The sequence below is a fragment of the Hylobates moloch genome, unplaced genomic scaffold, assembly GCF_009828535.3.
Source record: "Hylobates moloch isolate HMO894 unplaced genomic scaffold, HMol_V3 SCAFFOLD_9, whole genome shotgun sequence".
Lineage (NCBI taxonomy): Eukaryota > Metazoa > Chordata > Mammalia > Primates > Hylobatidae > Hylobates > Hylobates moloch.
In genome coordinates this window covers 72,987,147-73,014,614 of record NW_026652284.1, presented here as the reverse complement: position 1 = coordinate 73,014,614, position 27,468 = coordinate 72,987,147, and the positions used below count along the sequence as shown (strand labels likewise).

The 27,468-nt window shown below is 34.5% G+C and overlaps 1 protein-coding gene across 12 annotated transcripts in view; it reads left to right on the top strand.

The window, feature by feature from the left end:
- TRIQK (triple QxxK/R motif containing) overlaps positions 1 to 27,468 on the top strand; it is an 86,130-nt gene that overhangs the window by 46,969 nt on the left and 11,693 nt on the right. For 7 of the 12 annotated variants that reach the window (XM_032760033.2, XM_032760030.2, XM_058444489.1 and 4 more), the window contains one exon: positions 2,172 to 2,253. In XM_032760033.2, coding sequence (XP_032615924.1) covers positions 2,193 to 2,253 — 61 coding nt within the window. In that variant the 5' untranslated portion in view covers positions 2,172 to 2,192. The remainder of the gene's footprint in view (positions 1 to 2,171; positions 2,254 to 27,468) is intronic. The other 5 variants (XM_032760034.2, XM_058444490.1, XM_032760032.2 and 2 more) reach the window with 1 other exon arrangement.

Here is a 27,468-nt window from a genome sequence, read left to right as displayed (position 1 = left end):
GATCCCAAATAGCTAAAGCAGTTCTGAGCAAAAAGAACAAAGCCAGAGAATCACACTATCTGATTTCAAATTATACTACAAATTTATAGTAACGAAACAATTGGCTACTGGCATAAAAACAGACACATAGATCAATAGAATAGAACAGAGAACCCAGAACTAAATCCACACACTTAGAGTCTACTCATTTTTTATAAAAGTACCATGAAGTTACAATGTGGGAAAGGATTGTCTAATAAATGATCCTGGGAAAACTGGTTTCTATATGCAGAAGAATGAAAGTAGATACTTTATCTTTCATCATATACAAAAATCAACTCAAAATGGGTTAAAGACTTAAATGTAAGACATAAAACTATGAAATGACTAGAAAAAAAATTGGGAAAACACTACAGGATATTGGTCTGGCAAAAATTTTTGGGGATAAGATCTCAAAAGCCCAGGCAACAAAATTAAAAATAGACACATAGGATTACATCAAGCTAGAAAGCTTCTTCACAGCAAAGAAAACAATCAACAAAGGGAAGAGACAACTTACAAAATATGAGAAAGTATTTGCAAAATATTCATCCAACAAAGGATTAATACCCAGAATATATAAGGAGCTCAAACAACTCAATAGCAAAACACAATTCAATTAAAAATCGGCAAAAGATCTGAATAGACATTTCTCAAAAGAAGACACAAATGGCCAACAGGTATATGAAAAACATTCTCAACATCACTAATCATTAGGGAAATCCAAACTGAAAGCACAATGAGATATCATCTCATCCTAGTTACAGAAAGACAAAAAATAACAAGTGTTGGTGGGGATGTGGAGAAAAAAGGGAATGGTCATACACTGTGGGTGAAAATGTAAATTGGTACACCATTATGGAAAACAATATGGAGGTTCCTCAATAAACTAAAAATAGAACTACCATATGATCCAGATATCCTACTCCTGGGTATATATCCAAAAGAAAGGAAATCAGTATATGGAAGACATACCTGAACTCTCACGTTCATTGCAGCATTATTCACAATAACCAAGATATGGAATCAACCTTAGCATCCATCAGTAGATGAATGGATAGCAAAAATGTTGTCTCTATACACAATGGAATATTATTCAGCCTTAAAAATGAAACTCTGCCATTTGCAGCAACATGGATGGAACTGAAGGTCATTATGTTAAGAGAAATAAGCCAGGCACTGAAAGACAAATATTGCTTGTACTCACTCATTTGTGAGAGCTGAAAAAGTGGATCTCATGGAGGTAGAGAGTAGAATAATGGCTACCAGAGCCAGGGATGGGAAGTGGGTAGAAGGGTAGAGAAGTTGGTTAAAGGATACAAAAATGCAGTTAGATAGAAGGAATAATTTCTAGTAATCAGTAGTACAGTAGGAAAATTATGATTAACAATAATTTATTATATATTTCTAAATACTTAGAAGATTTGTTTTGCTCCCAACACAAAGAACGTGTAAATGAGGTGATGGATATCCCAATTATTCTGAACTGGCCATTACTCATTGTATACAGGTATCAAAATACTACATATATCCACCCAAAGTAGGTACAAGTATTGTATATCAATATAAATAGGCTGATTAAATCGAACAGTGCATATAATGTAATAAGCATGAAAATATTAATAAATGGTAGTAGTTTTTATTGTTTACATTAAGAGGGGCAGAACTAGAACTGAAATTCATCTGCTTTGTATGTATATGTCATGCTTTTTAAAATAAAATACAAAATACTTGAGATTCAAACTTTAGCCTTACTTTTAATGTAACATAGTAAGTATATATCCAAACTATATATACTTGGAAATAAACATGTTGCCAAAAGCATGCCAAAAGCCCCAACCTATCTAAGTAAATACTACATGATTTTCATATTTACAGATAATGTTATTTAACAATATGGTTTAATGGAACACTGATAGTACTTGATAAGATGAATGTTATCAAAAACAAATGATTGAGAAATTTAATTACCAGCAATTGTATCATTGATAATTTATTTAAAAGAATTTTGTTTTCTTTATGAATATTTAATGGAAATAAGTCAAAGGTATTTGTACTCATTGCTTTAAAAATGAATTTTATAGAATAAACTTTCTGGATTTTATAGATACTCCTTTTTAAAAAAATTTTCATTATAATTGTTTTCTTTTCAGCAGGCATTTTGGAGATCAAAGATGGGTAGAAAAGATGCTTCTACTATAAAACTTCCTGTTGATCAGTACAGAAAACAAATTGGTAAGCAATGAATTATCTTTGATACACTCCTATTAATTAAGATAAAAACACAATTATGTATATTAAGAAAATAAATTTTCTCTAATGCATATGATACACAGAAATATATGAGTGAAAAAGGACTTTATAGAGTTTTATGGAAGCAAAATTAAATGCAGTCCTGCTTACCAGTAAAGATATGAACTTCGTGTACTTACAATTTTTCTGTCCTCTTATAATTTTAATTAATTTAATAATAAATTAATAAAAAATAAATATTCTTTAGGCTCAATGCTTTTATATAATCAGCATTTTTGATTTTATAATCCATTTAATCATTCCTTTGTATACATATTATAACTTTTAATTCTGTTGACTCTTATTGGCAATAATTTGATAACTTCAAAATTCTCCTGTAAAATATGCTAAATAAAGTAGAACAAATGTTCTTTTATATGGAAACCTGAGTTCAGAAAAAAAGAAAGAGAATTCTCCAGGGGTCATATGTGAAAGAAGGATTAAGGAAGACTGGAAATAAGGATTTGTAGATGGAATTGAGACTCCCAAATATACTTGGACCCTCAAAGAGATACTACCCTAGTAGAACTGTGGACTAGAAAAGCTCACTTAGCACAGGAAGATAACAGGAAGCTTATCTATTTTAAATTAAGCTCTAGGTGCAGGATTTTCTTTTCAAGGATACGTGGAGTATTTCTAAAAAATTACCTACCTACATACTAAGTCATAAAGAAAGTATCCCAAGTTGTGAAGAATCAATATCCTATAACTGCATTTTTAAATCAAATGTAGTAAATTAGAAATTAGTTAGAAGCAAAAAGGTAACTTCCCCTTCTTCACCCAACCCTCTCCTTTAGTGCACTTTTTTTCCATCTCTACCATTGCTTTGGAAATACAAAATAAATTAATAAAAATAACACTTCTAAATAACTAAAGGATAAACAAATAAGTTACATTAGAAGTCAGAAAATAAATATAAATAATTGATACCAAAATATAGTATATATCTATTTCATAAATAAGACACAAAAAGTATGCTCTATAAAGCAAAATATATTTCTGAAAAACAAAAGACATGCAAACAAAGTAAAAAATATTTAAAATACATATAGCCAATCAAGAATTTTTATAGTACGGGCCGGGCACAGTGACTTACGCCAGTAATCCCAGCACTTTGGGAGGCCGAGGCAGGTGGATTACAAGGTCAGGAGATCGAGACCATCCTGGCTAACATGGTGAAACCCTGTCTCTACTAAAAATAAAAAAATAAAAGTAAAAAAATTAGCCGGGCGTCATGGCGGGCGCCTGTAGTCCCAGCTACTTGGGAGGCTGAGCCAGGAGAATGGCGTGAACCCGGGAGGCAGAGCTTGCAGTGAGCAGAGATCGTGCTACTGCACTACAGCCTGGGTGACAGAGTGGGACTCCATCTCAAAAAAAAAAAAAGAACATTTATAGTACATATTTAAGGTGTACAACATGACGTTTTGCTATACACACACATATACACGTACACACACACAGTAAATGATTACTACAGTCAAACCAATTAAAATATGCATCATCTCACATAGTACCTTTTCAGTGTGTGGTAAGAGTCCTAAAATCTACTCTCAGCAAATATCCAGTGTACAATACAATATTATTAACTGTAGTTCTCATGTGGTATATTAGATCTATGGTTTATTCATCCTACATAATTGCAACTTTATACCCTTGACCTACATCTCTGCATTTCCCCTTCCCTCCAACTCTGGTAACACCATTCCACTCTCTTTTTCTGCATATTTGACACCCGTTTTTTAAGATTGAAAAGATAAGAGAGATCATGCAGTATTTTTCTTTCTTTGTCTGGCCTACTTCACTTAGCATAATGTCCTCCATTTTCATCCATGTTTTCCCAAATGGCAGGACCTCCTTTTTAAAGGGTGAAATATATTTTTATATATGTATAAAATAATTTCTTGATCCCGCCATCTGTCTGTGGACACTTAGGTTATTTCCATGTCTTGGCTATTGTGAATAATGCTGCAGTGAACGTGGTAACTCTAAAATGTGGAGATTTTATTTTCTTTGGGTATATACCTAGGAGAGAGATTGCTGGGTCATATAGTCGTTATATTTTTAATTTTAGAGGAAACCTCCATACTATTTTTTTCCATTTCTACTAAGAATATACAAGGATTTTCTCTTTTCTATATCCTCACTAACATTTATTATGTTTTGTTTTGTTTTTAACATAGTCATCCTAACAGGTGTGAGACATTATCTTATTGTGGTTGGATTAGCACTTCTCTGATAATTAGGGAGGTTGAGGACTTTTCCATGTACCCGTTTGTCATTTTCTTCATTTTCTTTGGTGAAATGTCTATTCAGATCTTTTGACCATTTTCTAGTCAGCTGTGTTCAATCAAGTTGTCTTTTTTACTATTGTAAAATATAAGTTCCTTATATAATTTGATTTAACTGTTTCTCAAATACATGATGTACAAATATTTTCTCCCATTTTATAGATTACCTTTTTATTTTGTTCATTGCTCCTTATGCCATGCAGAAGATTTTTGGTTTAATTTAGTCTCACTTGTTTGTTTTTGCTTCAGTTGCCTGTTCTTTAGTGTTACATCCAAGAAATCATTGCCAAGACCAATGTCAAGAAATAAAAATGAATTAAAGGCAAATATAAGACATAAAACTACTAGAAAAAAAGAAGGGGGACATTCATTCTATATCTAATTTATTGAGAATTTTTATCAAGAAATGGTGCTGAATTTTATTTTTTATTATACCTTGAGTTCTAGGATACATGTGCAGAACATGCAGGTTTGTTACATAGGTATACATGTGCCATGGTGGTTTGCTTGCACCCATCAACCCGTCATCTATATTAGGTATTTCTCCTAATGCTATCCTTTCCCTTACACCCCACCCCCGACAGACCCTCTTGTGTGATGTTCCCCTCCCTGTGCCCATATGTTCTCCACGTTCAACCCCCACTTATGCATGAGAACATGCGGTGTTTGGTTTTCTGTTCCTGTGTTAGTTTGCTGAGAATGATGGTTTCCAGCTTCATCCATGTCCCTGCAAAGGACATAAACTCATTCTTTCTTATGGCTGCATAGTATTCCATGGTGTATGTGTGTCACATTTTCATTATGCAGTCTATCATAGATGGGCATTGGGGTTGGTTCCAAGTCTTTGCTATTTTGAATAGTGATTCAGTAAACATAAGTGTGGATGTATCTTTATAGTAGAATGATTTATAATCCTTTGGGTATATACTCAGTAATGGAATTGCTTGGTCAAATGATATTTCTGCTTCTAGATCCTTGAGGAATCACCACAATGTCTTCTAAAATGGTTGAACTAATTGGCACTCCCACCAACAGTGTAAAAGCATTCCTATTTCTCCACATCCTCTCCAGCATCTGTTGTTTCCTGACTTTTTAATGATTGCCATTCTAATTGGCATGAGATGGTGTCTCACTGTGGTTTTGATTTGCATTTCTCTAATGACCAGTAAGGCTGAGCTTTTTTTCATATGTTTGTTGGCCACATAAATGTCTTCTTTTGAGAAGTGTCTGTTCATATTCTTTGCCCACTTTTTGATGGAGTTGTTTTTTTCTCGTATATTTGTTTAAGTTCCTGGTGAACTTTTTGTTAAATGCTTCTTCTCCATTTGTTGAGATCATCATGTGATTTTTATTCTTCATTCTGTTAATGTACTTTATCATATGTTGAACCATCCTTATAGCCCAGGGATAAATCCCACTTGGTCATTGTATATGATCTCTTTTATGTGCTGTTGAATTTTGTTTGCTAATATTTTCTTGAGGATTTTTGTTTTATGTTCATAAGAGAATAGTGGTCAGTAGTTTTCTTTTGTTGCAGTGTCTTTGGCATTCAAATCAAGGTAACGCTGGCTAGCTTTATAAAATGAGTTTGAAGGTGTTCCCTCTTTTTCCATATTTTGGGAGACTTTCAGAAGGATTTTTTTGATGTTTCATAGAATTGAAGTCATCTAGTACTGGGCTTTTCTTTATTGGGAAGTTTCTGACTATTGATTCAGTCTCATTTGTTACTAGTTTTCAGGCTTTCTATTTCTTCTTGATTCATTCTTACTTGGTTGCATATTTTTAGGAACTTACCCATTTCTTCTAGTTTATTCAAATTGTTGGTGTATAATTGTTTCTAAATGCCCCTTATGATCTTTTTCATTTCTGTGGCATCAGTTGTAATGTCTGCTATTTCCTGTGTGATGAGTTTCATTGATTTTTCCCACATGGTTTTGCTATTCTCTATCTCATTTATTTCTGCCAGAATCTTTACTATTTTGCTTTTTCCTGGCAACTTCGTGCTTAGGGTTGTTCTTTTTCTAATTTTTTGAGGTATAAAGTTAGGTTGTTTGAGATATTTCTTTCTAAATGTAGTTGTTTATTGTTAATAAACTTTTTTCTCAGTACTACCTTTGCTGCATCCCATTAATTTTGTTATGTTGTGTTTTCATTTTCATTCCTTTCAAAACATTTTCTTATTTTCCATTTGATTTCTTTTACTGAATGATTGTTCATGGGTTCCTTGTTTACTTTTCGTGTATTTGCGAATTTCCCATTTTCCTTTTGTTATTGATTTCTAGTTTTATTCTATTGTGCTCATAAAAGATACTTGGAATGATTTCAGTCTTCTTAAGTTTGTTAAAACTTACTTTGTGACCTAGCATGTGATTTTTCCTGGAGAATGTTAGTGTACACTTGAGAAGAATATGTATGTTGTTACTTTTGTTTGGAATGTTCTGTATATATTTGTTAAGTCCATTTGTTCTGTAGTATTGTTTAAATCTGTTTTTTTCTTGAGTTTTTTGTCTCAATAATCTATCCATTTTTGACTACTATTATGGTATTGCTTTCTATTTCTTCAGTTCCATGGTTGTTTTATGTATTTAGATTCTTTGATGTTGGGTGCATATATATATATGTCTACACACACATATACATATATATGTACACTCGTATATACATATATACTTGTGTATGTAGATATGTATATATACATATACATGTATGTACGTATATACACATGTATATATGTATATATGTATATTTATTTATGTACACACATGCATATATTGTATTTTTTTATTTATAATCGTTATATCTTCCTGTTAAGTTAATTCATTTATCATTATGTAATGACCTTCTTCATCTCTTGTAACAGTTTTTGGTTTAAATTCTACTTAGTCAGGTATAGGTATAGCTACTCCTGCTGTTTTTGGGTTACTATTTGCATGGAATATCTTTTTCCATCTCTTTACTTTCGGCCTGTGTGTGTCATTAAATCTAAAGCTAGTCTTTTATAGACAGCATATAACTGAACCTTTTTTTATCCATTGAGGCACTCTATATCTTTTGATTGGTCAGTTCAATATATTTACACTTAGAGTAATTTTTGATAGTAAGGGCTTTTTGTTGTCATTTTTTGTTAATTGTTTCCTGTCTGTTTTGTATTTCTTTTGTTCCTCTCTTCCTCGCTTGGTATCGTCTTTGCAATTTGATAATTTTTGTTGTGGTATACTTTGATTCTTTCTATTTGTCTCTTCTGAATCTAATATTAGTTTTTTTGTTTATCTTTTCTGTATCTATTATTAGTTTTTTTTCTTTGTGGTTATCATGAGGCTTCCATAAAACGTAACAGTCTATTTTAAGCTGATAATAGCTTAACTTTAATAACATTCAAAAGCTCCACTCTTACTTTTTCTCAAATTGATTTTTAGCCTTGTTTCTTGTACCGACAATGTTTTGTGTGTGATATCAGTTTTTGATATTAGTATTTCCTGTCTGAATTAGTATGCAGTCAATTTTGTTAACATTCCCCGTGCTTGAAAGGAATAGGTATTCTCTAACATTAGGATTCAGTACTACTTATATTAATTATAGTTTTCAATTCTATTGTGTACTTTTTATATATTTTAGCTGTCATTTTGTGAAAAATGAGAATTAAAATACCCTAAGACTATAGTTTTCAATTCTTGTAATGCTATCAGTTTTTGCTTTATATATTTGAAGCTATGTTTTCATTGCTTAGCATTTGTAAATTGGTATATATTTATGATGATTTCCCCTTTTCTATTATATAGTGACCTTTTTATTTATAAAGTTCTTATGAAGTTTCTGTTTAGACTTCTTTTTGTTTTATATTAATATTGGTAAAATACTTTTTGTTATTTTGTTAAGTATTCTGGTATTTTTCTTATCCCTTTATTTTAATCTATAAATTAATGATATAACTGATTTTTCAATATAGCTGGAGAATCTTTGTTTTCAAGCAAGCAAATTTAATTCTATATAATTTACTATGAATTAAAAATCTTGATATATTTTCACATTTTTATTTATGTTTTTCATTTGTAGTGATTTTTCCTTTGCTAATCTCCACTCTAACCTTTTTTCTTGAAATTTTTGACTATGTTTTCTTTTTCATTCTTCAAATTTTCAACATTTTCCATTCCTTTTTTTCTTTTCTTTCCTTGTTTTGGGAAAGGGAGAGGAGATTCTCAAGTTTTCATAGTTGACTTAATAAAGTATATTAATATCCTTATTTAACCCAGACAATAAGGATTTTTAAATTTCTAAATGTGATTACTTTCTCCTATCTTTCACATTTTTTTAAATTGTACTTACTAGAATTTAAATATTCTTGAAGACAGAAGCTCCATCTAATTTTTGTTGGCATCTCTAATGATGTTCACAGAAGGTACTTAATAAATATTTAAATAATCAATAAAGCAACTGTCCTAATTCTTAGATGATTACAATTTTATATACCCTTTGTTTAACCTTACCTGTTTACATTAATTTGAATATTTTATCATTTTTCTTGAAATAGTATGTTTAACTAAATTGAATACTTACTGAAATATGTTGTTGTTTAATTTTTCTTAATTTTGAGTTTTAGGTTCCCTGTTATTCTTTTTGTTGTTTGTCTTTCTTTTACTTCTCTACATCCCCATGGGTACCTTGGATATAACCACTTCTTAAATGTTTGTGGACTTTTTTGTGCACTAATTGCAAACTCCAAAGTTGATATTATTTATAACATCTTCTATTTAACTATAATTCCCCTCCATGTATAACTTTTGCTTGGTTAGCATTTTAATATTAATTTTCTTGGAAATTAATTTCTATTTTATGAGCAACTTGGTTTATCTTTAGCAGCTCTAAGCTTAGTGCTTGTTTCTTAGTACTTAATGTGGTGTTAAATGATGATGTGTTTTCTGTAATGGTAATGTATGACAAGCTGTTATGTCCCAGTATTGAAAAATTATCATTGGTTTGAATTGTTTCTATAACAAAATTAAAATGAAAATTTTGCACGAGATTTTTATTTTCAATGATGAATTTACCAGCCTGCTCTCTATATTCTAGATATCTCCAAATAATTCTGAGAAAAGTTTTACTTTTTGCATAGTTTACTTTTGTAGATAATACTTGCTTTTTTTCTTTAAGGAAATTGTTATCCTTTGCACGATTTATTAAATGTAAAGGTACATTATGCTGATGGTAATCTACTGGACTATTTCTGGCTTTGTAGTTATTTTCATTTTATCAGTTTGATTGGTTAATTTTTTACCTAGTTATTTTCCTGTGAGCATTTGTAATTTTATTCATCTTGAAGGTTTTAAAATGCAGGCCATTTGTTTACTGACATAGTTACTAGAGTTTTTTTTAACAAGATTCCATATGAAAGACTATTGACCCCTAGTTTTGTAATTAGTCTTCTTTAGATATTTGTAGTTTGCAATATGATAACTAAAAATTGTGTTCATATGGCAGTTGCGAATTTACTTCATATGACAAATTGTGTTACTTTTATATGTAACTTAGGTCATACAAGAAAAGTAAGATTCCAAGTAGTGTATTGCTTTTTGACGAAGGGAGGAGGGATTTGAAGCATTTGATGAGATTTATTCTAAAAATGTTGAAGGAAATATAAAAGTCTTTATTGTCGATTACCAAATATCATTTGCCAGTATTTTTGGCATGCTGTAAATAACTCATCTTCCAATAATTCATTTGAGTAATTAAATTTAGATTGCAAATTTTTCTTTTCAAATATTTTGACTCTTATCTCTCCGCTTTTCTATTGTATCTTAATTGGTGTGGTCTATATAAATGGACAATAAATTATATATCTTTGTTATAGAGATCAGACAGTGAATAGAACTTGGTATTCATCCCAGACAGAATTATGATTGAATGTATTTGCAAGATTAAAGCACTGAATTTACTTTTTCTAATTAAAAGCAATTAAAGATTTCTAGACACAAATAAAAGACAATGAATTGAGGAATAAGTGCAGGAGCAAGTCCATTTGCAGGTGAAAAGATGTGCCTTTGAAGCAGAACCAGCTGTATTTTCATTGAAAGAATAACAGTTTAGGAAGCTTTTCTGCATGTGCTTGCTTGATAGCATAATGTACTCATAAGCAGCTTATGCAGTATTCAGAAAATAACAGTGCATTAATTTTTAAAGCAGCAAAGGCAGAGGAAGAGCAGTACTGCCACATGATGATAATGAGTGTGGCTAGTGTAAAGTCGACTGTTGAGAAAGAAAGAAAGAGTGAGCTTCTAGAAAATGAACATTTATAAAACAATAACCAGATATTCACGTGATAATGAGCTTGAGCAGCAATATCAACAAAGGGCAAAGATGTAGTCTTGTTTCTGGGCAAGGGTAAGGAATTGAACAGCAAAAAGCCAAAAGCAGTAAAGTAATCTATTTTTTTTTTTATTTAAACTAAGGAAGCTCCCATGAAAAACCATGTCACAGTTAAAATGATTGCTTTAAATATGAAATAATTTCTGGCATAGATAACTTTTTAGAACATATAAATGACTGTATCCATCCCTAAAATAGTGTAATATGAGGAATGGTAAATGATAACAATAAGGTATTTAAATAGTTATTATTTTTATTAAATATGTTTTTATATATCAATATTAATATTTGTTTTAGTAGATATCTTTGTATGTACATAAATGTGTGTTTTTTTTTATAGGGACAGCACTAATGCCAGAGTTAAACATGTTTTATTCATACTGAATATATAAGCAAAGGAACTTTTAACAGATAATAGCTACTAATTACAAATTATAACTTAAAATGGCTTTTAAAGTATTTTGTTTAAAAAGCTGACACTACAGATCGTCTGTATTGTATACACAAGTAAAAATTATGAAGTTGTGTGCTACCATCTTTGCTATCAAAAACTCCAGAAATAATTTGAAAATTCTTTTATGTTAAAGTTTACTTTTTAATAACGACTTTACTTTTAGTTAATACTCATAATCCCTGTTTAAGACTTGAAGCAGGAAATTCTGTTGATTATTACCTTGAGTTTTCAAGTATATATTTTTAAACCATATTTAACAGGAGGACACAGAGAAGAACTAGTTTGGTTTGTTAAATTTGCTTGAATTGGTAGCTATACACACATTGTTAAGTGAATCTTAGTCTTACGTAATTGGAAGAAACCATTCACAAAGGTAGGATCTTTTAGGGCATGAGAACGATGTTTAAAATGATCCCAGGCAGAAGTATCCATTCCACTTTGGTCTTAGTTTTATAGGATGTGAGCCACAGATGGAAATAGCCATGATTCCAGAGAAAAACAAGAAATAGAAAGGATGGTAGAAAGAGAAAGTCCTTCAGTGTGAAAACTTCAACTTATGTCAATCCCTACAAAAACTTTTCCTTTTCCCTTATCTTTTGGAATCAATCAATCAATCTCAATCTCTTTCTCTCCCATTTTCATGTTATTTCAAGATGGATTTCTGTCATTGACAATGAAAATAATTCTGAAAATGATCTAAGGATATCTCCAGCATCCCCCACAGCTACCCAAACATATATCCCAATCGAGCTTGAGCTGCTGTTCACTAAGTCTAGGATTTTTTTTTTCTTTTTGAGACAGAGTCTCACTCTGTCTCCCAGGCTGGAGTACAGTGGGGCGATCTCAGCTCACTGCAAGCTCCGCCTCCCAGGTTCACGCCGTTCTCCTGCCTCAGTCTCCCGAGTAGCTGGGTCCACAGGCGCCTGCCACCACGCCCAGCTAATTTTTTTTTTTTTTTTTTTTAGTAGAGACGAGGTTTCACCCGCGTTAGTAGTCTTCCTTTTATTCTATTGTGATTTGGCCTAAAGGAAGAGGAAGAAATGTTTTTAAAATTTTGATAATGGTGACTTTAAAGGGAAATTGTTTGTATGGGGAAGATGAGTGTTACATTCTAGGAGCAAGCAAAGAAATATAGGTTCAGGCTATCAATCTCAGTTCTCTAGTTGGTCATAGTAGTTGTAACTTACGACTTCCCTTCTTAATTCAAGTACCTTAGTTTGCTGAGGGTCTTTGCCTTTAAAAATTTAAAACTTGTATTAAATTTTATCATTGGTCAAAGTAGTACTTGACTTGTCTCAGGAATTTCCTTACCTCTTCCTATATTCCTTTTGGCATGCGCTATGTATTAACAAACCATTTCAACGGACCTTGATAACCAGCATAAATTACCTCAGCCAACACTATGATTGCCCATTTTACTAGTTTGCCTATAGGTATGTAAAATTCAAACTGCCTAGGTGGCTGGCTCAGCTTTCAATTCAGGAGAACTAGTATCGTATCTTTTCTTAGGTTACCTCTGTTTCCAGGTTAACTGAACAAAATATACTACTCAAATTTTGGCCACTGGGACAATTTCTCTTTTTCATTGTCCTTTGGGTTCATCTTCAACGATAGCTCTAATACCATAGCAGTCTATTTCTAGCTGGTGTGAGAATATGATAAAGATCTATGTACAAACGTTTTATGCTAAAATACCTAATCTTATAGTTTATTGAACCAGATAACCTCCAGTTCATGACTGGTAGCTCAGGCCAGATGATCCCTGAGTCTCATGACAAGGTAGTCAGTTCTCCATCCATTTGGTAGAAATCGGGAGTTGTTTCTTAGCAGATGCTACTTACTGAAGGGAGGTATGGCACTGTTCCAAAACCCTAGAGACTGACACTTTTATTCGTACCTGCTTAAGGGATGCTTCTGTGACTCAGTTAGCTAACAGTACTTTAGATTCCATTGAATCTACCATGTCATAGACCCCAAGAGATAGAGTATCTGTCACAGCAATCTACTGGAGAACCTTTTATTGTCCCATGCTCTACTCAATTCTAGGAACTTTTCAGGTCCCCTACATAGATAAAATAAGTACTATAGGTTTAAAACACAAGAACATGAACAACCATGTATCCATCATCCAAGTTAAAAATTGAAAATACACTAGTAGCTGAGAAGCCTCTTATATACTCCATCGCAATTGCAATGCCCTCCATCTTTCCGATGGATAACCACAATATTAATTTTGTATTAATTCTCTTTAAGTATTTGCCACTTAAATTTGTGCCAGTAATCTATCATTCAGTTTTGTCAGTTTATATAGATGATCTTTATATAAATAAAATCATGTTGTATATATTGTTATAAAATTTGCTTCTACTGAACATCATGTTTTAGAGTTTTATTTTTGTTCATGGCTGTTTATATAGTTCATTCATTTCCTATGGCATTCCATTATTTCTATATACTGGTATTTTTCTTCTAGTCTCCTGATTTTGGACAGTTATAGATTATTCTCAGTTTTTTTTTCTATGAATGCTATTATGAACTATGCTTCTATGAATATTTTTAGACATGTCTGTTCATCGGTTTACATGTACAAGTTTCCCTGCAACATATACCTAGTAGAAGAGTGTTGTATCATAAGTATGGATGTGTAACATAATCAAGTTGTGAGTGTTGTTTTTATTTTTTAAGAAGTTGAGCCTATGCACCATGCTTGCTAGTGATGGTAATGGTAAATAGGGTGTGGCAAGTTAACCTTTAATTCTGGGAGACAATTCCAACATGCAGACCTCCATAAATTAGACTTAGGTAGCAAACCTCTTTCAAAAGAATGTTTATTATTGTCTCTCTTATGTATATATCTGAATGAGATGTCTCAGACACTTTGCATGGCTTCTCCAAGACTTACATCATATCATTGTCATTGTGGTATACTGTGGGGTTGTGAAGCAGCTAAAATCTCTGGGAATCATATTTTTAACACTGAGGTGTGGAGTTTATCTCCTCCTGCAGTAGGACTGTAAGTACACTGCTGTCCTTTCCAGTAAGGACAGACAGCCTCTTGCAGTATCTGTGATCAGGCCTGAGAAAAATTCATCGGCTTGATTAATTAGCTAGTTACGACCATGTGCTAGGGACTTCATTATTCTGCTACAGTAAGAAAATTCTACTCTAATTTTAAATTTTCAGTAGTACTTAGTTGGTTTCCATGATATAATTAATCACAGTGAGGAAATAAACAGGCCAGTGAAAATAATCAGGGTGACTGCACATATAAAGTTTTTCATCATATAGTCAACCTCTGAAATTCCCCCAGGAGTGTACATTTCCTTTTCTTTACCATTTTAGCAAAGAAAGGGAGTAATAGTTCTACTTCACACTCATTAACAAAATAGCTGTTAGATCACATATTGGGGAACCATGCTGGAGATCCTGTCTATTTCCATTATCATTTGAGCCCATGTATTCAAAAATTGGAAAATGAACATAGGGTCTGTTCTGGATCACTGAGTCTGCCATTAGGAATTGACTTTTTTTTATCAACTTATCTGTTAAACTCCTTCTAGGAGTTAGTGTTTTTAGAATCTTTGCACTTCGCTATTTCCAATATTTGAAATTGCTTCTATCATCTACCCACGTGGCTTCTTTCCTAACTTCATTTGAGTATAAGCTCAAATAAAATCTTATTAAGGAGGACTTCTTTGACGGCCATATCTAAAACAATACATATCTCGCTTTCATTGTCTGCCCATTGCCAACTGTATTCTTCTTTTTAGTGCTTTTTATCACCTGATAAATTGAACAATTTTTGTTTGTTTATTATTTGTCTTTTACACAAGGTTTGGGATAACAGGCACTTGACCTGTTTCATTTACACATTAGTTATCACCCTGAACGTAATACTCATTTCTGTACTTTGTTTTGATCACACACTATTGAGAAAAATTTATTGATACAAATAAATAGTTAAATATGATAACTCTCTTATTAATAGTACAGATCTAGCAATTTCAGGATACTCTTCAATTAAACTGATCACAACATGAGAAAAGAGTAATAGGAAATTTTATTCTGCAACAGAATCACAGACACATATAGCCTGCAGTTTTTATTATTAATATAAAATGTCAGCAACCAGAGTATAATAATCCTCCTAACTATGCAGGTACCTTTCACATTGTATTGCAAAACTATTAGGCTATAATAAGAACATGCATCAAGCAGGGACACCAATGTCTTGCCTGGCATTTAATGATCAAAAACATCTGTGCTACAATAGTATATTCACTTGTATAATTCTTTATATGTAGACATTTAAGTGCCTGAATTATTTAAAAAATCTACTGTCTGGATAAAACTTCCATAACCAATGACAAATGTCAAAGCTGCTCTTAAATGAGCACAGCAAAGTCAAATGATATAAACAATAATTAGCAAAGCCAACACTAAAAATAAATACACTTCTTATTTCCATTACATTAAAATGTAAAATGTATTGGATTACTAAAGTTTTTAAAATGTTAAAATTTTAAACATAATTTAGAATATATTTAAAAATAGGAAATTGAATAAAAATTGATTTGAGTTAGTCTGGAAAGTTAGGTATATATTTTATAATTTCTAGGGCAACCATTAAAACATTAATCTAGAGTCAAAATCACAATACATAATTTAAATTGAATACTAAAAAGTGTTCAAGTAATACAATAAGAAGGAAAATGAAAGAGCAATAAAAATCAAAGGGAACAAAGAGAAACAAATAAAAAATGTTAGACCTTAATGAAAACATATCAATAGTTTTATTAAATGTAAACACCTAAACATACTAATTAAAGGACAGATTTTCACATTGAAATTTTATAAAATTACTTAAATATAGGCTATATATAAGAAATTAACCTCATGAGCAAAATGGCTGAACAGAATCCTCTAGTGATCATCCCCCCACAGGAACACCAAACTGAACAACTATTCACACAAAAAAAGCACCTTCATAAGAAGCAATAAACAGGTGAACCGGTACCTGGCTTTAACATCGTATTAAGGAAAGAGGCACTGAAGAGGATTTGAAAGACAATCTGAGTCACCTAAACCACCCCTTTCCCGTACTTCATCATTGGCCATGTGGTGTTAAAAGAGAATCTGTGCACTTGCATGAGGGAGAGTGCAGTGATTGTGGGAATTTGAATTGGAACTCAGTGCTGCCCTGTCACAGTGGAAAGCCACACAGGGAAGAACTTAGCTGGTGCCCACAGAGGGAGCATTTAGACTAGTCCTAGCCAGAGGAAAGTCTTCTATCCTGATGGTACGAACCTGAGTTTCAGCAAGCCCCATCACCATGGACTAAAAGACTCTGGGATCCTAGATAAACGTGAAAGGCAGTCTAGGCCACAAGGACTGCAATTCCTTGGCAAGTCCTGGTACTCTGCTGGGCTCAGAACCAGTGGACTTGGGGTGCATGTCATCAGAGATGAAAAAGGAGGCATTATAAGTGATATTTCAGAAATAAAAAATACAAGCTACTTTGGGTAACTGAATGCCAATAAATTAGTTAACCTAGAGGAAATGGGTAAATTCCTAGACTCATACAACTCACTAAGGTTGAACCATGAAGAAATCCAAAAACTGAACAGAACAGTAACAAATAATGAGATCAAATCCATAACACATCTTTCAACAAGGAAAAGCCCAGAACCCAATGGCTTCACGGCTAGATTCTGCCAAACATTTGAAGGAGAAATAATACCAATCCTACTCAAACTTCCAAAAAATAGGGAAGAGAGGAATACTTTCAAACTCATTTTACAAGGCCAGTATTACTGTAATACCAAAAACAGACAAGAACATGTTAAAAAAAAGAAAACTACAGGCCACTCCTGATGAACATTGATGCAAAAATCCTCAACCAAATTCTGGTAAACCAAAGTCCAACAACACATTAAAATATTATTCATCATGAGCAAGTGGGATTTATCTCAGGGGTGCAAGGATGATTCAGCATACGCAAATCAAACAATGTGATACATCATATCAATAGAATGAAGGACAAAAACCCTATGATCATTTCAACTAATGGTGAAAAAGCATTTGATAAAATTTAACATCCTTCATGATAAAAACCCCTCAAAAAAACTGTGTATAGAAAGAACATACCTCAACATAATAAAAGCCATATATGACAGACCCACAGCTAGTATCATATTGAATGGGGAAAAAGTGAAAGCCCTTTCTCTAAGATCTGGAACAAGACAAGACTGCTCACTTTCCACCCCTGTTATTCAACGTGGCGCTGGAAGTCATAGCTAGAGCAATGAGACAAAAGAAAGAAAGAAAGGACATCCAAATTGGAAAGGAAGAAATCAAATTATCCTTGTTTGCAGATGATATGGTCTTATATTTGGAAAAAACAAGACTTTATGAGAAACTATTAAAACTAAAAAGCAATTTCAGTATAGTTGCTGGAGGTGATTTTTGTACAAAATCAACATACAAAAATCAGTAGGATTTCCATATGACAATAGCAAAGAGTCTGAAAAAAAAAATCGAGAAAATAATCCCATTTGCAATAGCTGCAAATAAAACAAAATACCTAGGAATAAACTTAAGCAAATAAGTTAAAGATTTCTATAGTGAAAACTATAAAACAATGATAAAAATTTGAAGAGAACACCAAAAAATGGGAAAATATTCCATGTTCATGGATTGTAAAAATCAGTATCACTAAATTGTTTATACTATGCAAAGCAAACTACAAATTCAATGCAATCTCTATCAAAATACCAATGAAATTCTTTACAGAAATAGAAAAAATAATCCTAACATTTATATCAAACCACAAAAAAGCCTCAGAATTGCCAAAGCCATCCTGAGCAAAAAGAACAAAACTGGAAGAATCACATTAACTGACTTCAAATTATACTGCAGAACTGTAGTAACCAAAACAGCATGGTACTCAGATAAAACCAGACACATACACCAGTGGAACAGAATAGAGAACTCAGAAACAAATTCTTACGTCTACAGTGAGCTCATTTTTGACAAAGGTGCTAAGAACATACATTAAGGTATGGACAGTCTCTTCAAAAAATGGTGCTGTGGAAACTGGATGTCTATATTCAGAAGACTGCAACTAGAACCCTATCTTTTACCGTATACAAAAATCAAATCAAAATGCATTAAAGACTTAAACCTCAAACTATGAAACTACTAAAGGAAATCATTGGGGAAACTCTCCAGGAAATTGGATTGGGTAAAGATTTCTTGAATCGTAGTTCACAAGCTCAGACAACCAAAGCAAAAATGGAGAAGTGGGATTACATCATATTAAAGCTTCTGAACAGCAAAGGAAACCATCAATAAAGTGAAAGGGACAACCCACAGAATGGGAGAAAATATTTACAAACTATCTAACAAAGGATTAATAACTGGAATACATAAAGAGCTCAAACAACCCAACAGGAAAAGACTTAATAATCTGAGTTTTGAATGGGCAAAAGATCTGAATAGGCATTTCTCAAAAGGAGCATACAAGTAGCAAACAGGTATATGAAAAGGTGCTCAAAATCAGTAATCATTAGAGAAATGCAAATCAAAAATACAATGAAATATCGTCTAACCTCAGTTAAAATGGCTTTTATCCAAAAGGTGCAAGAACGAATGCTGGTGAGGATGTGGAGGAGAGGAAACCCTCATACACTGTTGGTGGGAATGTAAATTAGTACAACCACTATTGAAAACGGTTTGGAGGTTCCCCCAAAAACCTAAAAATAGAGCTACCAGATGATCCAGCAACCCTACTGCTAAGTATATACGCAAAAGAAAGGAAATCAGGATACCGAAAAGATATCTACACTCCTACGTTTATTGCAGCACTATTCACAGTAGCCAAGATTTAGAAGCAACCTAAGTGTCCATCAATAGATGAATGGCTGTAGAACATGTGTTACTTATACACAATGAAGTACTGTTCATCCATGAAAAAAGAATGAGATCTTGTCATTTGCAGCAACATGGATGTAACTGGAGGTCATTAGGTCAAGTGAAATAAGCCAGGTACAGAAAGAAAAAGTTGGCATCTTCTCACTTATTTGTGAGAGCTAAAAAAATTTAAACAATTGAACTCATGGAAATAGAGAATAAAAGGATGGTTACCAGAGACTGGGAAGAGTAGTGGGGAGGGGGTGGAAGGAGTGGGAATGGTTAATGGGTACAAAAACATAGTAAGAATCAATAAGATCTAGTATTTGATAAAACTTATTGTACATTCAAAAATAATGAAAAAGGCCGAGTGCAGTGGCTCATGCCTGTAATCCCAGGCGTGATTTGGGAGGCTAAGGTGGGTGGATCACGAGGTCAAGAGATTGAGACCATCCTGGCTAACATGGTGAAACCCCATCTCTACTAAAAATACAAAAACTAGTTGGCCATGGTGGCATGTGCCTGTAAACCCAGCTACTCGGGATGCTGAGGCAGGAGAATCACTTGAACCCAGGAGTCAGAGGTTGCAATGAGACGAGATTGTGCCACTGCACTCCGGCCTGATGACAGAGTGAGACTCCGGAAAAAAAAAAAAAGTAGTATAATCGGATTGTTTGTAACACAAAGAAAGGAAAATTCTGGAGGAGATGGATACCCCATTTACCCTGATGTGATTATCATGCATTATATGCCTGTATCAAAATAGCTCATGTACCCCCATAAATATATATATATATATACCTATTATGTACCTGCAAAAATTAAGTAAAAAACAAAAAAAGAATTTGAAACATTCAGCCTGAAATAACTGATAGATTACCAACACTGAGCTTTTACGCAGCAACCTCTGTTTGACTCAGCCATTGTATCCTATTTTATGGTTATAAAAATTGTAAATGAATGAAAATTAATGTAAAAATCCAACATACTAACTTTAAATGTGATGATAGTAAAAGTAAAGCTATGGAGGAGAAGTACTTCTTGAATGGAAAGTAAAATCCTCTGAAAATCTGCTTTTATATAAAGCCAATGAGAACACTGGTGAAAACTATGAAAATCAATGTTTTCCAGAAACCTGAGAATTAACTAAAATCTTAAAACCATCTAAGGAGTGTTTATTCAAGAAAAACAGGTGAATCTCAGTAATATCTGCAATCTTTAACTTGTCTTAATGCCATCTTCTTTTCTTCAGCCTTGCAACTACAGTAGTTACAGAAAACGTTAGTATAGTAGCCACTGGAGAAGGCAAAATGCATTTGGAGATATGCAAAGCCCCCATCCTCAAGACTTGTCACAATTTGACCAGTCTGGAAACTCACTGAAAAGCCCCTTTCTCAAAACTTGTCTTTATTTGACTTTACTTAGAGCTAATTCTGTGTGAAGAGCCCTTTCTCTGTGGCATTTGACAAAAACAACAAACAACAAGTGTTTAACGTTGCAGCTGCCTGAAGCATCATTACTAGTTGGGGTTAAACATGAGACTGATCAAAGAACTTAAAAGCAAAAACAGGGGAATAACATGCCCATAGAATTTTTTAAAAGGTCTGACAGATTCCTGAGAATCTAGAAGGTCATGTGCATCAGCAGGGCTATATCATGCCCATCAAAGATGTGAGGAGCCTATAATCTCTTACCTCTTGGTGGACTTAAGGCTCTTCACAAGCAGAAGTGAAGGCTAAGACATAACTATAAACTTCTATTGTAGCATGGAGATGTACCCCAACACAAAAACATACACATATACCCGCATGCACATATACAGACACACCCACAAATAGTCACACAGCTCCTCAGCAAAATTAAGAGACTTAGTGGTTCAAAGCATTTAAGGAAATATCTGTCCAGTCATTACATGATGTCTTAGTCCATTTTGTGCTGCTATAACAGAATACCTGAGACTGGGTAATTTATAAAGAAAAGAAATCTATTTTTTAAAGTTCTGGAGTCTGGAAAGGTCAACGCATCATCCTAATGGGGAAGAATAAAGGACAAAAGAGCACATACAAGAGAGCAAGAGGAAAGGGACCAAGCTCATTCTTTTATCATGAGCTCACTCCTGTGATAACTAATTCATTCATGAGGGCAGAGCCCTTATGACCTAATAATCTCTTAAAGATCCCACCTCTCAATGTTGTTGAATTGGAAATTAAGTTTCCAAAACCTGAACTTTTCAGGACACATTCAAATTATAGCATTCTAGCCCTGGCCTTCAAAGTTCATTCCTTGTTACAATGCAAAATACATTCATTCCATCCCAGTAGTCCCAAAAGTCTTACCTCCTTCCAGTATCGACTCAAAATTTCAAAATCCAAAGTCTCATTTAAAATCAGATGTGGGTAAGACTCAAGGCATCATTCGTCTTGAGGCAAATTCCTCTCCATCTGCGAGCCTGTGGAATTAATCAAATTATCTACTTCCAAAGAGCAATGCTGGGGCTGGGCGTGGTGGCTCATGCCTGTAATCCCAGCACTTTGGGATGCCGAGGTGGGTGGATCACCTGAGGTCAGGAGTTCAAGACCAGCCTGGCCGGTATGGCGAAACCCCATCTCTACTAAAAATACAAAAATTAGCCAGGTGTGCTGGTGCATGCCTGTAATCCCAGCTACTCGGGAGGCTGAGGCAGGAGAATCACTTGAACCTGGGAGGCAGAGGTTGCAGTGAGCCAGGATTGTGCCATTGCACTCCAGCCTGGGAGACAGGAATGAAACAACATCTAAAAAAAAAAAAAAAGTGCAATGTTGGCACAAGCATACCACAGACGTTCCCATTCCAAAAGGGAGAACTAGGCAAGAAAAAAGGAGTAACAGATTCCAAGCAAGTCCAAAACCCATCAGGGAAAACAACATTAAATCTTAAAGCTGGACATAATATCCTTTGACTCCATGTCCCATATCCTGGTCACATTGGGGCAGGCATTGGGCCCCCAAGGCCTCAGGCAACCCTCCTCATATGGCTTTACTGGGCTCAAACCACCCAGCAGCTCTCACAGGTTGGAGTGTCTTGCCTAGTTCTTTCCCAGACTGTAATTGCACACTGGTAGCTCTACAATTCTTGAGTCTCTGAGGTGGCTTTTCTCCTGTGGCTTCACTAGGCATTGCCCTAGTCAGGGCTCTCTGCAGTGGCTTCATCCCTGCAACAAGTTTCTGCCTGGGTCCCTAGGCTGTCCAAGAACATCTTTTGAAGTCTAGTTGGAGGCCTCCATGGCCCCACAGCTCATGAAATCAGCAAGTCTGCAGAATCAGCACTGCATGAATCCTGCTAAGACTTATCCCTTTTGCCCGCTGGAGCTGCAGCACAAACCTCACCTGGGCCTGCTTAAGCCACAGCTGGCATGGCTGAGGGGTGCTGCGCTGGAATGTGAGAAACAGAGTCCCAAGGCAACTCCAGGTAGTGAATACAGAGGTCCCCTGGAAGCCTCTCTGGAGACCTTGCCCTTAAGATCTTCTGGATCTATTTTAGGAGGGGCATTCTCAGAGATCTCTAAAATGCCTTTGAGGTCTTTCTCTCATTGTCCTGATGAATAGCACCTGGTCCCCTTCTCTCCCTAGTAATCTCTTTAGCAAAGGGTTGCTTGGTCACACCTTTAGTATTCTCTCCTCAGCACACTTTTTTTTATTCTTTACATGGCCAGGCTGAGAGTTTTATAAATCTTTTCCTCCTGTTTCTCTTTTAATTGTAAATTTTACCTTTTAATCATTCCTTTTTTTGCACATCTCACTATATGAGGTCAAAGGCAGTCATACAACTCCTTCAGTAATTTGCTTAGAAATTTATTCTGGCAGATGCTTTAGTCCATTGCTCGTGCATTCTGTCTTCCGTATAAAGTATTTGACATGGAAGCAATTCAGCCATGTTCTTTGCCAATTTATAACAAGGATAGCCTTTACCCCAGGTCCCAATAAGATGTCTCCCATTTCCATCTGAGACCTCATCGAAATGGCCTTTACTTTTCATGTTTCTGTGAACATTCTGATTATGACCACTTAAATAATCCCTAAGAAGATTCAGACTTTCCTTACAGCTCACCATTTCTTCTGAGCACCCCCAGAATCACCTTTAATGCTTCCTTCATAGCAATACAGGGTTTTTCTAGCCTGCTCTTTCAAATTCATCCAGCCCCTCCCTATTGCACATTTCCAAAGCCACTTCCATGTTTCCAGGTGTTTGTTTATAGCAGCACCCCTACTTCATGGTACCAGTTTTCTGTCTTAGTCTATTTGGTGCTGCTATAACAAAACTGCTATAAAAAAAAAACTGCTATAACAAAACTGCTACTAGCAAATGTGTAAAGAACAGATATTTATTTCTTACAATTGTGGAGACTGGGAAGTCTAAGCTTGAGGGGCCTGCATCTGGCAAGCGCCTTGTGAATGCATTATCCCATGGTCGAAGGCAGAAGGGCAAAAGAGCATGCACAAGAGAGAATGAGAAAGTAAGCTGAATTTATCTTTGTATTATGAACTAACTTCCATGATAACTAACCCACTCTCACAATAATGGCATTAATTTATTCATGAGGGCAAAGTCCTCATGATCCACTCTCCTCTTACAGATCCCACCTCTCAAAACTGTTGCACTGGAAATTAAGTTTCCAACATGAATTTTGGGGGACACATTAAACCACAGCAGATGACCACTAAGGTAAATGTGCAGAGACTTCAGTGACCGTATACTATTGAATACAGTCTCTATAGAATTAGTTCAGTAAAGTTACTAAACAAAGGGATTCTAACAACAACAACAAAGAGCAAATAACAGTAACAACAAACCTCAGGGGTGATCTAGTTTGCACAGTTTCCACATTACATTATCAAATATGTTTGATTTTCAATTTAAAATTCTGAAACACATAAAGAACTAATAGGGTAGTTCATACACAGAAAAATGCAGTAGAACCTGTTCGTAAGGAGGCTCAGACATTGGACTTGATTGAGGCCCCAGACTGGCTTCATAGGCATGAATTACCAAGTTTTTCTCTCCACATACGATTTAATGAGCAACTGTCAAATAGCTACTTTGGTTATTGCATCACTGATACAACCAAAATCAGAATCAGTTGTGTTCAAGAAACAGTCTACATATAAAATCTAGATTATGTAACTGTGTTTTTTTTTTTCCACTAGGTGTAAGTACTCAGAAGTCAGGGACTTCTATATTTTATATTTTTTACAATCATGTGGGCATAGGTATCTCTCTTGAAGCCATAAATATTTAAATGTTGAAAACCTCTTTGGGTACAATGGAATGATCTGGCTTTCGTTATAAAGAACTTAGCAGACACTCCTGTAAATGTTTTCACTTAGTAAACTAAAACCACATTTTGCAGTATACACTTTTGGATACCATAGTCGACAAGGAGAATGCTAAATTTATGACAGATGCACTGCTTGGAAAAGTACCAGGTATACAATAACTTTTAATATTGTCTTTTTATTATAAATACAGTTTCAAATGTTAATATCAACTTGAATACAAATCTGGAAGTATTATTCTCTAAGAATATGAGAGTTGAATTGAAATAGAATACATTATTTAACCAATGATTATATGGCAGTTGAAGTACAGTGAAAAATTCTCATTTTAGTATTGACTCTTAGATATTTGAGTGTGTTTTATGACAGATACATTATCCAAAATATTTCGTATCTGTATAAAAAAGTATGAATTAAGATTATCCTCAATTTGACTTCCTCTTTTCCTAATTGAATACCCTTTATTTCCTTCTCCTGCCTGATTGCTCTGGCCAGAACTTCCAGCACTATGTTGAATAGGAGTGGTGAGAGAGGGCATCCCTGTCTTGTGCCAGTTTTCAAAGGGAATGCTTCCAGTTTTTGCCCATTCAGTATGATATTGGCTGTGGGTTTGTCATAGATAGCTCTTATTATTTTGAGATACGTCCCATCAATACGTCATTTATTGAGAGTTTTTAGCATGAAGGGCTGTTGAATTTTGTCAAAGGCCTTTTCTGCATCTATTAAGATAATCATGTGGTTTTTGTCTTTGGTTCTGTTTATATGCTGGATTACATTTATTGATTTGCATATGTTGAACCAGCCTTGCATCCCAGGGATGAAGCCCACCTGATCATGGTGTATAAGCTTTTTGATGTGCTGCTGGATTCTGTTTGCCAGTATTTTATTGAGGATTTTTGCATCAATGCTCATTAAGGATATTGGTCTGAAATTCTCTTTTTTGGTTATGTCTCTGCCAGGCTTTGGTATCAGGACGATGCTGGCTTCATAAAATGTGTTAGGGAGGATTCCCTCTTTTTGTATCGATTGGAATAGTTTCAGAAGGAATGGTACCAGCTCCTTCTTATACCTCTGGTAGAATTCGGCTGTGAATCCATCAGGTGCTGGACTCTTTTTGGTTGGTAAGCTGTTGATTATTGCCACAATTTCAGAGCCTGTTATTGGTCTATTCAGAGATTCAACTTCCTGGTTTAGTCTTGGGAGGGTGTATTTGTCGAGGAATTTATCCATTTCTTCTAGATTTTCTGGTTTATTTGCATAGAGGTGTTTGTAGTATTCTCTGATGGTAGATTGTATTTCTGTGGGATCGGTGGTGATATCCCCTTTGTCATTTTTTATTGCATCTATTTGATTCTTCTCTCTTTTCTTCTTTATTAGTCTTGCTAGCGGTCTATCAATTTTGTTGATCTTTTCAAAAAACCAGCTCCTGGATTCATTAATTTTTTGAAGGGTTTTTTGTGTCTCTATTTCCTTCAGTTCTGCTCTGATTTTAGTTATTTCTAGCCTTCTGCTAGCTTTTGAATGTGTTTGCTCTTGCTTGTCTAGTTCTTTTAATTGTGATGTTAGGGTGTCAATTTTGGATCTTTCCTGCTTTCTCTTGTGGGCATTTAGTGCTATAAATTTCCCTCTACACGCTGCTTTGAATGTGTCCCAGAGATTCTGCTATGTTGTGTCTTTGTTCTCGTTGGTTTCAAAGAACATCTTTATTTCTGCCTTCATTTCATTATGTACCCAATAGTCATTCAGGAGCAGGTTGTTCAGTTTCCATGTAGTTGAGCGGTTTTTGAGTGAGTTTCTTAATCCTGAGTTCTAGTTTGATTGCACTGTGGTCTGAGAGACAGTTTGCTGTAATTTCTGTTCTTTTACATTTGCTGAGGAGTGCTTTACTTCCAACTATGTGGTCAATTTTGGAATAGGTGTGGTGTGGTGCTGAAAAAAATGTATATTCTGTTGATTTGGGGTGGAGAGTTCTGTAGATTTCTATTAGGTCCACTTTGTGCAGAGCTGAGTTCAATTCCTGGATATCCTTGTTAACTTTCTGTCTCGTTGATCTGTCTAATGTTGACAGTGGGGTGTTAAAATCTCCAATTATTATTGTGTGGGAGTTTAAGTCCCTTTGTAGGTTACTCAGGACTTGCTTTATGAATCTGGGTGCTCCTGTGTTGGGTGCATATATATTTAGGATAGTTAGCTCTTCTTGTTGAATTGATCCCTTTACCATTATGTAATGGCCTTCTTTGTCTTTTTTGATCTTTGTTGGTTTAAAGTCTATTTTATCAGAGACTAGGAATGCAACCCCTGCCTTTTTTTGTTTTCCATTTGCTTGGTAGATCTTCCTCCATCCCTTTATTTTGAGTCTCTGTGTGTCTCTGCACATGAGATGGGTTTCCTGAATACAGCACACTGATGGGTCCTGGCTCCTTATCCAGTTTGCCAGTCTGTGTCTTTTAATTGGAGCATTTAGCCCATTTACATTTAAAGTTAATATTGTTATGTGTGAATATGATCCTATCATTATGATGTTAGTTGGTTATTTTGCTCGTTAGTTGATGCAGTTTCTTCCTAGCCTCGATGGTCTTTACAATTTGTCATGTTTTTGCAGTGGCTGGTACCGGTTGTTCCTTTCCATGTTTAGTGTTTCCTTCAGGAGCTCTTTTAGGGCAGGCCTGGTGGTCACAAAATCACTCAGCGTTTGCTTGTCTGTAAAGTATTTCATTTCTCCTTCACTTATGAAGCTTAATTTGGCTGGATATGAAATTCTGGGTTGAAAATTCTTTTCTTTAAGAATGTTGAATATCGGCCCCCACTCTCTTCTGGCTTGTAGAGTTTCTGC